Source organism: Vespa crabro, chromosome 16 (genome assembly GCF_910589235.1).
Source record: "Vespa crabro chromosome 16, iyVesCrab1.2, whole genome shotgun sequence".
In the NCBI taxonomy this organism is placed as follows: domain Eukaryota; kingdom Metazoa; phylum Arthropoda; class Insecta; order Hymenoptera; family Vespidae; genus Vespa; species Vespa crabro.
In genome coordinates, this window is record NC_060970.1 from 5,396,653 (window position 1) to 5,409,765 (window position 13,113).

The 13,113-nt window shown below is 31.6% G+C and overlaps 1 protein-coding gene and 2 long non-coding RNA genes across 4 annotated transcripts; 2 read left to right on the top strand and 1 right to left on the bottom strand.

Moving 5' to 3' along the window:
• Nucleotides 1-31: 31 nt before the first annotated feature.
• On the top strand, nucleotides 32-12,684 carry LOC124429829 (protein pinocchio). Its single transcript, XM_046975546.1, has 6 exons — nucleotides 32-176; nucleotides 775-975; nucleotides 9,363-9,432; nucleotides 9,553-9,684; nucleotides 10,050-10,179; nucleotides 10,291-12,684. The coding sequence occupies exons 1-6, from the start codon at nucleotides 53-55 to the stop codon at nucleotides 10,399-10,401; spliced, it is 768 nt and encodes a 255-aa protein (XP_046831502.1). The 5' UTR covers nucleotides 32-52; the 3' UTR covers nucleotides 10,402-12,684.
• LOC124429834 lies at nucleotides 1,229-7,222 on the top strand. Of its 2 annotated transcripts, XR_006943563.1 has the most exons (4): nucleotides 1,229-1,520; nucleotides 2,361-2,690; nucleotides 2,830-3,931; nucleotides 4,212-7,222. It is a non-coding gene; the product is annotated as an uncharacterized LOC124429834 (long non-coding RNA). The 2 variants fall into 2 exon arrangements; XR_006943562.1 differs by having other exon boundaries at nucleotides 1,229-1,463; nucleotides 2,361-3,931.
• LOC124429833 lies at nucleotides 7,327-9,259 on the bottom strand. The gene is made up of 2 exons (XR_006943561.1): nucleotides 7,942-9,259; nucleotides 7,327-7,810 (listed from the first exon to the last, which is right to left on the bottom strand). It is a non-coding gene; the product is annotated as an uncharacterized LOC124429833 (long non-coding RNA).
• Nucleotides 12,685-13,113: the final 429 nt, after the last annotated feature.

The following is a 13,113-nucleotide window of genomic DNA, read 5'->3' on the forward strand; positions in this document are numbered from 1 at the left end:
AATAAAAAAATCCTGTATAAGATCGAGAGATTGCTCGGTAAGACTGACGTTAATGCGCATGCGTAGAAATCGTCTGCGACTATTCGAGAATTCGCGCCGAACACCATTACTACGCAGTTTGTCGAGAAGTACGGTGTTTCTTTCAAGTATAGTCAATGTCTTCGTACGAATGATAGGTAATTATTTTCTTTTCTGTTTTTTAGATGAAATGAAAGTATCGTAATTATATATAATGAAATAATATAAATTATACATAATAAACAAATATGTATATATGTATATATATATATATATATATATATATATATATATATATATATATATATATATAATGTATAATACAATGAATATTTTTTGACATACGTTTCTATGGAAACATTAAAATACAAAAAAAAATGTTAAAACTCGTCAATAATTCTCTTTTTAGGCTTTTTATTATTTGATTATTGTAAATCTTGCAAAGAGATTCGAGAAAATATGATAGATCGATATCTTAAGTAATACGGAAGAATTCCCACGAAGGTATGACCGTTGTTGGTCTTGAATAATAAAATGCCAACTTCCGTATCGTTAAGCAGAACGACCTCGTATTATTATTCATCATACTTATAACTGCATGTAAATGAAATGACTTTATGCTAAAAAAAATATTATGCAGGCAGTGTTGAAGGAAATGAAGATCTAAAAAATTTCATTATTTCGATGAAATTCAATAAATTCATGAAAATGAAGGTAATGGAATATAGATTTTGTTTTTCTTTTTATTTTTATTAGGACTTAAATCGAGGAAAGAGAAACAGCGTCACATTAAAGAAAATCGTAGAAAAATGGAAGGAACAATGACTGAATTCGAAGAGAACGTGTCCTTCGATGCCGACGACCCGGATTTTGCTCCTAAGGTTACGCGTATCGTGGTTACACAGGCCGTCCTTCGTAGCATGCATTTTACCGACATTACCTTCGGAGTCGACAAACGTGAGTATAATATATTCCATATGTTCCGTCATGAATATTATTTTGAAGCTGTGTTGGAACTTTCTAAAAATTTCCTTGGAATTTTAACTTGCCGAGCACGATTTATCCTTACCGGTCATGTTGTTACAATTCTTACTAACATAATACATCATTTCTTTCTTTTTCTTTTTTTTTTTTTATGGCAACGAGAGATTCTATTTTACCGATCGATTTTTGTCTTTTCTTTTTTTTTTCTTTTTTTTTTTAGAAAGATAACTTCCCCTGTGGATCGGGGATAGAATATATCCACAGTATCCCCTGCTTGTCGTAAAAAGCGACTAATAGGGGTTGAGTGTTGGACTGACAACCCAATCTCGCAAAAACCCACTTGTTAAACCCACTGGAAACTTCAAGAAGAAAAGCCGGATTGAATGATTGGTGCAAACTCCTGAAGAAGGCTGAAGCCCACTATGGGATGTAGTAGCAATGGATGGATGGATAGAACTAATGTATATCTTTATAACTTGTTTCTATTTTCTTTAAATCTTAGAATTTGGATGAATATAGTGAGTTGAATATTTTTTTTATTGGCAATATAGTTTGAACGGTCGACGCTAGATGGCAATACATGAATAGTTCGGTCGAGCAGTAAAAAGTTGTTAAGCCTCTGCAATTTCTATTAATATATTACTAAAAATATTTTCATAGATAATAGTATATTCGAACTATTTGTATCAATATATATTTTAGTTATTTATTAGAATAAAAGAAAAAGTATTCTTTAAGATAAGAATATTTTTCGTCAGCTTTGATGTCATCATTGTGAAAAGATAAGAAAGCGAAAGAGAGTAAACGTAATTTTCCGCTGATATAGGTCGGAAAGTTTATCGAAGACCCCCACGTATGTTACTTAATTTACAACCTTCTAACTTGTTCGACGGTTTATGTCACTTATGTGTTATGATAGATTTCGAGATAATAATTTTTGTTTGTTCTTTTTCCTTATTAAACAGAGAAAGTAGTGTACAATCATCTCGATAAAACAAGACCCTGCTTTTGTTTTTTGAGGATAAACACGTCTCTATTGTATTTGGCGATTATATATCAATCTTTTATCTTGTCATCGACTACTTCAAAGTAACATGTTCAGTTTACATATGATAACTACATTATCGATAGAGAATGAGAGAGGAAAAGTGGGAGGGAGCGAGATAGATAGAAAGATAAATGGATAGAGATTCAGAGAGAGAGGGAGAGAGAGGACTTTGTCTTTTGTTTTCTTTTTCTTTTTATTTTTAATTTTAATTTTAAATTCGAGACAACTCGTCTAGCGGTCATTCAAGGAAATCCAAGTTCTATTTCGGTTTTCTCGTGTCGTTCGTGTCTACCATGTTGCAATATTCCAGACACACGCGCAAAAGGGGATAGGCAATTTCCTTAAACGAAGGAAGTGAACGATAGCCTAACCTTCTCGTCATCAAGGGTCACAACCTGAATGGAACGTTACGAGCTTTGAAACATGTGATCACACGATGGACACGTGCAAGCTCTTTGATTTCTTCAAATACGATCGATTTCTCTTTAATGCACGCACACACGCGTCACACAAGCACACAGTGCGCGCACGAATCATGCAATATTTGATTGTCGAATTTTCTCGAATCTAATTGTAAGATTCCTTTGTTTTAATTGAATCATTTTGTTCAATTATTTTTACTATTAATTCCGATAAAAAAGTAAGTTAAATTTTTATTAAATTACTAAAATACACTAGTAGTAGTAATAATAATATAATAATAGTAATAAGATTTATTTGAAATTATTGTAATTTCGATTAAGACAAAAAATATTAAATACGTTCTATAATCTCGTTAGGGAAACCCAAGTTATTAGAAAAGTCATTAAGTATGAACCTTAACCTATCGATTTTCTCTCCTTTCGAATTACCTTTTACGGAAGTTAGTTAAAGTAGGCGAGAAAAAAAAAGAAGCATTCAATGTTAAGGATCGTTGTTGGACTTTGATAGAATTACTAATAAATTTTCAATCGGCCGAGAGAGGAAAGTTCTTCTCGTGTCATGAGTAATAAAAGGAATTTTTTTAAAGGTCAAGCTTCGGCCTCTAAAGGGGAATAATTATAGGTTAGAATGTATCTCACGAGAATTGAACCCATACTATTTCCGAGTGATCATCCAATTGGTGAATTTTGACAGAATTGATAAATTCTTTTATTCCTTAGAATTTTTTCAATAATTAATTCGTCATTCGTGGATTAATATTGATGTGCGTCGCTTAATATTATTTGTAAACAAATGAGAGCAGTCCAATGACACTAGCGAGTCACGTGGTAATAGTATGTCTCTATCCTTGTCTGCTGTCTGTTTCTTTTTCTTTCTTTCTTTCTTTCTTTCTTTCTTTCTTTCTTTCTTTCTCTGTCTCTCTGTGTATATCTATCTTACACATACACATACAGTTTTATTCGTCTCCTCCGTATATCAACCGAGTCTCTTATCGGTATTCATTAGTCCAATAAACTTTAATCAAGTTGCTCGGCTACGAGAAGAGGAAAAAGGTTTCAAGGTCTTGGCTTGTTGGCGCTTGGCTGATCGTACGACGACTTTGCTAACTACGCGACAGAAATATTCTGACGTAACAACGATCCATGACTTTGCTCAAAGGATGTTCCTAATGATTCTCCATTTAACCGCACAAATAAAAATGCTTCTTGTATTTTTGTCTTTTTTTTTCTTATTTCTTTTTTCTTATTAAATTTGGGGATTCCAAAAGTATATTTCTAAGAATTGAATGAGGAAAAACGTCGATTGATAAACAGAATCTATCACGTGATCGTTAAACTAATCTGTGCAGATTACTTAAAACTAAATGGAATTTTATCATATCATACATATGTATGATACATATATTGATTATCCATGTTCAAGCAAATTACAGGAAAATTTGTTAAGAAAATAATCAAGGTAAACATTTTTCCTTTTGTATTTTAAACTCATTGATGTTTCCTTACTAAATTATGAAATATCCAAAAAATTATACAAAAGAAAATAATGAATCCAAATATTTGTACTTTAATTTATTAATATATTTATATTAAAGTTATTAAATTTCAAGCAGAATTTACTAAGAAAAGTCATTTATTACTTGAAAGATATATTTTGCCTTTATACTTAAACTTCTTAGACATATTGATACCAAATTCTTTTCCATATGAATCACATACATAGAAAGAATTTTTTTTAGAAAGGGAAAGTTCCATTTCTAAGTTAAGAGTGAATAAGAAAGGAAGAGAGAGAGAGAGAGGGGAGGGAGGGAGAAAAGGGCCTTCGAGAAAAGCCGATGGTAAGGTTCTTGCCCGAGCCTTGGAATGTTGCTTGGCGAGGAGTTCGCTGGAAAAGGAGAGGAGAGGAGAGAAGGAGTTTCGGAGGGAGGGGAAAGGATGGAAGGAAGGAAGGAAGGAAGGAAGGAAGGGGGATGAGCTCTCACAAAAAACATCATCCCTTCTTCGAATTCTCTTTAACCCAGAGTGGAAATTGTTGCAGTTTAAATACTGCAACTGACGATTCGATAGATATTAGATTATTAAGTTCGAGTTTCTTTTTATCATTATTCGAATATGAAGAAAGGCGTACTTTATCAAGATTGAATATTTTAACAGGTATAACTCGTATCTTTGTCTATATATCTATACACTTGTACGCATACATATATATTCATGTATATCAATTTGAAATTAAACGTGTAAACGTTTATATACGTATAAGTTACATAAGTGTGGAATTTTAGATGCAAATTTAATCCGTTAATCTGGACTTGGATAAAAATGTAGGTGTATTTTGCGTAGGTTAAGTACAGGAAGTACGTACATAACCTCAAAAGAAAATAATTACACTAAGAGAAGGGGAATCCTGTTACTCGAAAGATTTTATCATTTCGATTCCTCCAAAGATCGCGTCTTTCTCCAGTCGATTAATATTACAAGCTCGATCCGTTTTCTTTTAAAGGAGACTAGATTGAACTGGTTTCATTTAAAAAGATCGCGTCAAGAGAGTAGAGAATATCTTTGTAATTGCTAGACGTTAGTCCAGTTAGATAAAAATCATAGCGTGAATTCAGGAGCGATACATTTTTCAAAGACAATCATTGATCGTCTCTCTTTTGTTATTTATTTATGTTCGATTTCTTTTATGAACGATAATAATCTTTAATGCGATTAGAAATAATTGAAGGGAAACGGCATATTACCGATTGAGCCTGGGATTTAACTAATGAGCAATCTCTTTTACAAAAGAAAAGAAGAGAAAAGAAAAGATAAGATGATATTCTCACGTGATTAAACATCTTTTTCACGTAAATACGAGTATTTGTCTTATCTTGACGCAGGTGATCACGAGTGCAGCAGTATCGTCTATGCATGATTGAATATATATATATGACACTTAGTGTTAAAAGATGCACGTACTTGTGCAAAGAAAATCGTTTATATCAAGTTCTCCTTCTCATTTTTATTAAAAAAAAAAGAAAAAAAAAAGAAAAAAAAAGAAAAAAAAAGAAACTATCAAAATGTTAATTTTGATTATAAAATTTGATGTATAAAATCAAATCATCGACAAAATGACCTAATACGATCTATTCTAAATAATAAATCGTAATGGATGATTTGAATTTCTTCGAATCGAAAGGACGTGAGCTTTTTACGTTTAGTCGTCTCATTGAAAACTACATGAATGTAAGCTGTAATAAACGGCATTCGTCAGCATAGCAAAACCACCTACGATCTTTAAGCATTCGATTCACAACTCGTGACTCTACGCCGTTTCTAGCAAGAAAATGTCATGCAAGTTCCTCAATGAATAGAAATCCTCGATCAAGAGAAAATATCTTGACAAACAGATCTTTTATATATTTTTTTTAGATATTTTTAGATATGCCTATATGTGTACGTATAACGTAGTCGTTTCTTAGAAAAAAGAAACAAGATCTCTCTAACCGAAAAAGATGATTTCTTTTCGGTTTCATTTTCATAAGAATACATAGCACGTTTGTGCTGATCGTAAATATGAGATTTCTCCTTCTCGTGTTTTCAGTTAAGATCTTTTTTACCGATCATGTTTAATATAATATCGTTCAATAACTATGCTAAATTTACATTGAAAGAAAACAAAATTTCATAGGAAAAAAAGAGAAACTCATTTTATCATAATATAACTAACAATTTTTATTAAAACTTTGGTACAACGAGAGATGATCATTAATACGCTGGATAAGTACGTATATCGCATTAAAATGTGAAAGCGATTAAAAATCAATGAAAAAAAATGTTTAAGCGATCATGAGAATGGTATGATTTCACATTATTAATGCATATATGTCATCGGTATATGCTAAGAAGATGAAACCTTTGACCAATCAACACAGCAGGCAGTACGTCGAATGATATAAAACAACTATTACGAATTTAAATTCTCTTCGTTCTTTTTTACGTTTCGTTATAATCCAATTAATTTCTCAACAGATCCAGTTTATTCTGCTGCTGTGATAATGATGATGATAATGATGATGTTGGTTCTGGTGGTGGTGGTAGTGGTAGTGGTGGTATATATTCGAGTAAGAAACACAAGGGCGATGAAATGTATTTTGTAAAGTAAATGCAATCGAAACAATGTGTTTCTCTTCGTCAACGTACTACACGTTGAGTACACGAGTTTAAAAAATAAAAAAAAAGGTAAGAGTGAGGGGCGTGTCGGAGCGAAGTGACGGTACTGACGACGAGGATAGTGGCGCGGGGTAGGGGTGGGGGGGGGCAGCTCCCTCCACTCCCCATCCCTCTCTGTGGCGCACGTCGGCCCACTTGGGCGGCAGCCTTCTTTCCGTTTGACTGTCTCACTCCACCGCCTACCTCGTTCACTACGCTCTCTCACTCTACCTACGCTTTCCACTCTCTTCCTACGTTCACTCATGTACACACCGCAGGTTATAAAAGTACCCCGCGCAATCGTCAGACTCTTAGTCAACTCACGAACGTTTACGAGTGCGTATATGGCTCTCTCCTCTTTCTATTGTTACGTTCGTTCAATTTGAATTTCGAAGAAAATTTCAACCGTAAATTTCTTTGCGTGTATACGTCTCTTAAAATTACCCGAACTTGGACGCAGTTGCAGCCTTGCTTCCTTCTCGGGAATATTTATATTGGAATTAAGTTTTCCATCCTCGTTATTCCCTTCTTCAGTTTTTCTAAGGATTACTTCTAATATGTAAGTTTATACACAACCCCCCCTCCCCTCTCCACACACTCACACACACGCACGCACATATGATATTAGAGATTATTTTCGTTTGGAAAAAAAATTAAGATGAATTGTTTCATTGTTAACGTATGTATGTAATAAAATATTTATTAACATAGATCTGTGTATACATAAGAAAGAGATTAGAAAGTTGGATTCGTAAGAACATTTCATGTTGAAGTCATCGTTGTATCGTCATGAGAACGATACCACTCTCGAAGGACGCCATTTTCGCTCGCTTTCACCTCGCTAGCCTTCGTCCCTCTTTACTTTTTCTTTTCTCTCTCTCTCTCTCTCTCTTTCTCATTACACAACGTCGACTTCGTTTCCATGGAAAAATAACACATCAGTGACAATAGATTTGATATGATGCTGTTGAAATATAATGTTTTCATTTTCAGTCGCATAATTATCGTTTACGACGCATTTCTACCATCGATTCGATCAATACTTTAAACTTACATGTATCACAACCAACTTCAGCTTGGTCCTTCCGTTCTCCGGATTTAAGCTTTCTCTCTTTCTCTTTCTCTCTTTCTCTCGTGCTTTATCGAGCTGTTTGTGAACATCGACCGTTATACATTGACCGCATTTAAAGGTGACACACCATCGTTATCATAACTTTATTATATTACTTCTTTAGCGATTTATAATATATTCATTTGCAATTAATTTTTTATACTTACATTTCGTATGTCTGTGTGTGCGTGTTTAATTAATCGAATGTCTCCGTTTCAAAGGTAAATTCTATGGAAACGTTAATGTAGATTTCTCCCAAATGATATGTATTCTTCTACGTCGTTCGGAAATCACGTGATGTACACGATAATAAAAAAAAAAAAAAAAAAGGAAATAACAATTGACCGGTTCTTAACCGTACCAGGCACCACCACAGCCGATCCCTATCACTTTTGATGAATGGCAACACGAAGATAAGAAAAAATATAGGAGCTTTATTGTTATCTTGTGACAATTTTCTAATTATTACATTTAACAAAATTCGTGAAGTTCGTTTCGATCGAGTAAATATTACGTGATTCAGGAATATTTCTTTGAACGACTTAATTACGTTCTTACATAAACTTATATAAACATTCTACAAACACGTGTATTTTGAAATAGCCTCTCTTATATGCGAAATCATGCCTGCCATTCTTCTTTATTGATCGTATTTTTTTTTTCTTGCGTCCTCCACGTTAGGTCGTTGACCTAATTCAAGACGAGCCTTTTTATAATATTACTTTGTTTTGTTTTCGAGATGGAATTTATCTATCTTTTTTTTATTATCGATAGAATTCATCATTTCATTTCGTTTTAGTATATTATTATTATTCATTTTGTTTCAGAATACATTAAAAACAAAACGTAATATAAATTATCTAATATTAGATAAGAGATATGGAAATTCATTTTGACAGTGGTTCTCGAATATAATACTTATGTTAAGTTATGGAATTAAATTTGTTTTCAAATAAAATACTTCTTAGAATGAAATTTCATTGATGCTAACTTCATAGAATTAAGCTTGTTCTCTCTCTCTCTCTCTCTCTCTCATAGTTGCTATTTTCAGCTATATAAGAAATAATATATCTTGACACACGTCACGAGTACGTCATCGTGGTATTTCCTTGATTTATCGATAACGCTTACGTATTTTATGTTGTTGACCCTCGTCATCATTTCTATCCCTCCCTTCTCTCTTTTCTTCTCTTCGCTCTGAAACATAAATTCGTTGCATAAGTTTATTACGTGTTTTTTCGAATTGCGTCTTACGATCGTAATCATCCTGTTAAGAATAATAAGAATAATAAAAACAATAGTTTTTTTGTTTTCTGAAAGAGTGAGAGAGAGAGAGAGAGAGATAAAAAAGCAGAGAACGCTAGCCAATTAGAAGCAAGCTAAAAGGCGGGCTTTTTCAAACTAACTTTTATTGATGATTATAATTGGACGCGCGCGCTTGTGTGTGTGTGTGCATTGAGAAAATCAGGTCATCTACATACAATTGCAAGTTTATTTTTAATTAAATCTTGACCTCATACTTCCTGCCAAGTCGAAAGAAAAGAACATTTATCTGGATGGTTTATTTATTTTTTTTTTTTGGTTACAGTCGCAACGTATCAAAACAACATGTCCGTCACTTCGGTCCAACCTGCTTCTGAAAGTCTTTCACGTCATGGGTAAATTGTTTTTAATTAATTACTATTCTATAATATCCAAACGTATGTCATTATGATTATGAATGTTATTTGAACTTTGAAGAAGAAAAGAAAGAAATGAATTTTGTTTTCTTTCAACAGGAGTAACGTGTCCCTCTCTTGTCACAGTTTATGCGATAGTGTAGACGATGGTCTTCAAGGTTCTCATCCTCAATATCAAGATACGATTCTAACCATCGAAGAATTACGTGCTCAATTGAACTCATGCTTTACGTGAGTACTTGATTATTGATGACTTTAAGGAAGAAGGAAGGAGGAAAAAGTAAATCTCGTTTTTAATAAAATAAAAAAGGAGAAAGTGCTTTTAAGAAATCGTTTGTATTAATCACATTTTGAAAAATATAATTTTAATATATTCAGATTAAACTACACAATGTCGCTGTTATTATTGATTTGAGAAATGTTTCTTTTTTATCAGATTACATTTCGCAATAAGTGTGCGTTGAATGTAAACATCTCATACAGTCCCTTCTGTCAAAATACAGTGGTACCATATTTTTTTTTGTTATCGTCATATTTTTTTTTCTTCATTATCTTTATTTATTTCGACTAACATCAGTATTCATTGTATTTATTAGGTGTGGGGTCTCTTGGAGCGAGGAACATGTCTCTCTTGATTGTAGTGAATGTGGTGGTTATTCTCTTCAACGACCTTGTCCACTTTGTGATGGACGTTGTCACACGGCATGGAAACGTGATCTCACCATGGTAAAGAATGCTTTTTTTTTTTTTTTTTTCTTTTTCTTTTTTTCCAGTGTTATCATTTGTAATCACTCCTTGTGTAAACACAAAGAACAGCAAATGATCTTGTATTTTTAGTCTCATGCAAGTGGTAAAGCAAGATGGATCGGTGAATGTGCTCTCAGTTGTGGACCTTCTCTCGAAGAATCTTTGGTACCAGCTTTGGAAAAGCTAAGGGCAACCTCGTGAATTTATCGTCAACATTATCATCGCCATCATAATCGTCATCATCATTATCGTTGCATTGTCGATATTTTCGAGCAATGTCATCGTCGAGTCGGGCAACAACGCAACAACCATTGCACAAGACTTAATAATCCATTTCACTAAATCCCGTTTAGTGTTTCTCATCATCCAATGATCATCATCATCATCGGTGCGACATGAGATGTGTGAATGTGGATTATTTTTTAGATATATTGAGAAAGGGAGAGAGAGAAAAAAAGAGACAGAATATTCGTACAAACTTGAACAAAAAAAAATGATTCCGAAGAAATTTACAGATACACATTTCTAAACAAAATCAAAAGAAAAAAGTATTGTTGTTAAAGCAGAAGAAGAATCGTTTTCAATCTACTGTACTTGAGAATCCTTGCTGATTGTACTACTTGGATAGAATTAGAAAAATAGTTTTCAAAAATCACAAAATCTCTCGAATGTCATATTAGAAATCGACTAAGAACAAATTATCTCCATTAAGTTAAAAAAAAGCCGACGTCTTACTAACCAAAATATAATTGGACTTGCATATATCACAGATAGAGAAGAAATATATGTGCGTGTATATATATATATGTATATATATATATATATATATACATGTATATATATTATATCACTGAAGAGATAAATTTCAGAAAGAGCGAGAGGAAAAGATATTTTTCTCGACACAAATATTGAGCTAATAAACATCTCGATTTTAAAATTTAATTAAACAATTAAAAACAGAAAAAAGCAAAAATAAGTAAAAAAAGAATATGTGTGTGCATGCGTATACAGTTTGAAAGGTTGAAATAATTAAATTTCTTTTTTTTCCTTTTTTTCTCTTTCTTTTTCTATATATTCATTAAACTTTATTCGAGTTTGTAATTAAGACGGCAAAGAAAATATAAGACTTTGGGCATACAATTAAATAAATAAAAAAAAATAAAAAAATAAAATAAAAAAAATAAAAAAAATAAAAAAAAAAAATAAAAAAAAAAAACAAGAAATAATTATTTGTGATTTATAGAACGCATATAAAATTGAATTGAATAAAAATGCGTGTTCTCGCGTTCGTGTGTAATATATGATCTTCGCTAATAATCTAACTCTAATCATAATCATTTTAAATCTTTTAATTAAGATTTCGAGATCGAAAGTCCTTTATTTTGCATTTACTATATCATCATCGAATTATATTATTCGATGGAATTAATGGATCATGGAATTATTAAGTAGACTACACGGATTCTTGTTAAAGACTGTAAGAGAAAGTTTAAGGGAAAAAAGAATAATAGCAAGCAACAAATGCATTAATTGTTTTGCAAAGAAAATATTGTAACAAATTTTATCAATCGATGTCGCTTCTTTTTTTACATGTTAACTAAAAAATGTTAAATTTAAGGATAATTTTTTTTTCTGTTTTAGATATAAGCCGTTGATTATGAAAGTGTGCACCAAGTTAAAAATTAAAATAAATTAATTTATTGCGTAACTCGTATACTAATTATATATACGAATTGAAGAAACGCTTAAACATTTTTTACTTAAAGCACACTTTCATTAAATATCACGTGACAATTAGACCAAATTATATTTGGTCTTAGATGAATTCGAAAGATTATAAATGATAAAAGAAATGTTAATGAAATCATTCATTGGACCGCGTACGTGTAGATTATGAATAATAGTTCAATTTATTAATCACATCGCAAATAGACAACGAGCAAAGTTTTTTAAACAAACAAAATTCTTCTTTTTTTTTTTGTTTAACGTCGCTCGTTGTTTAATTTATACATATGGTTCCTAAATGGATTTACCGATAGGGATGTCGATAAGTCCGTGTAAATTAGTCGAAAGCGGTGATATATGAAGATTCTTTTGCGTTTTTCATTTATTTTTCTTGTCTTTCTATTGAAATTTAATAATACTAATAATAATGATAATATTGCACATAATGATTCAATATCGACATGAATTTTCTCTTGCACAATACAACATTTGTAAACTTTCGCCGCCAGTACGTATCGCATTTTCGAACGTGAAAAACATTTTTATTCATTAAATATAATATTAAAGTTAAATTGTAAATTACGAAATTTTTGAACAACAAAAATCAAAAGTATTGGCTTCTTGCCGAACAGCTTAATTTTTCAAATTACTTTAGAAAATGTCTTCAATAGAGTAATTTTTATTTAATCTTCTTTAAAATACTTATTTATGACGATAATATTTAAATTATGGGCATAATAAATGATATTTCTCGGATTATGTGTGCTTTCTCTATTGTTAGTTAATTTTGTTTCTAGACAAACCGTATTTGCATGTTCCATCAATATTATTCATTTAAATCATAGGATAAATTGTTTATATAAAAGAAACGTGGAGTTGTTTGTCATTAGTTAATGAGAAAATTCTTACCAATGCTTTATTCCTTATAATAATTGTAAATTTTTTTTATAAAGTTTTATTGTTTCTTCACCATTAACATATGCTACAAACCCATGCATATTCATTCAAAATATAACAATAAATTGCATGCCATTACAAATTTGAAAGAAAAAAAAAAAAAAAAAAAGAAAAAAAAAACAGATTTATGCGAAAGCATCAATAATTTGATTGTCAACACAAACATTTTCGACCAAACTATTATATCCATGAGTATTAAGTATGTAGCCGCAAGAAGTCTGTGTACTCATT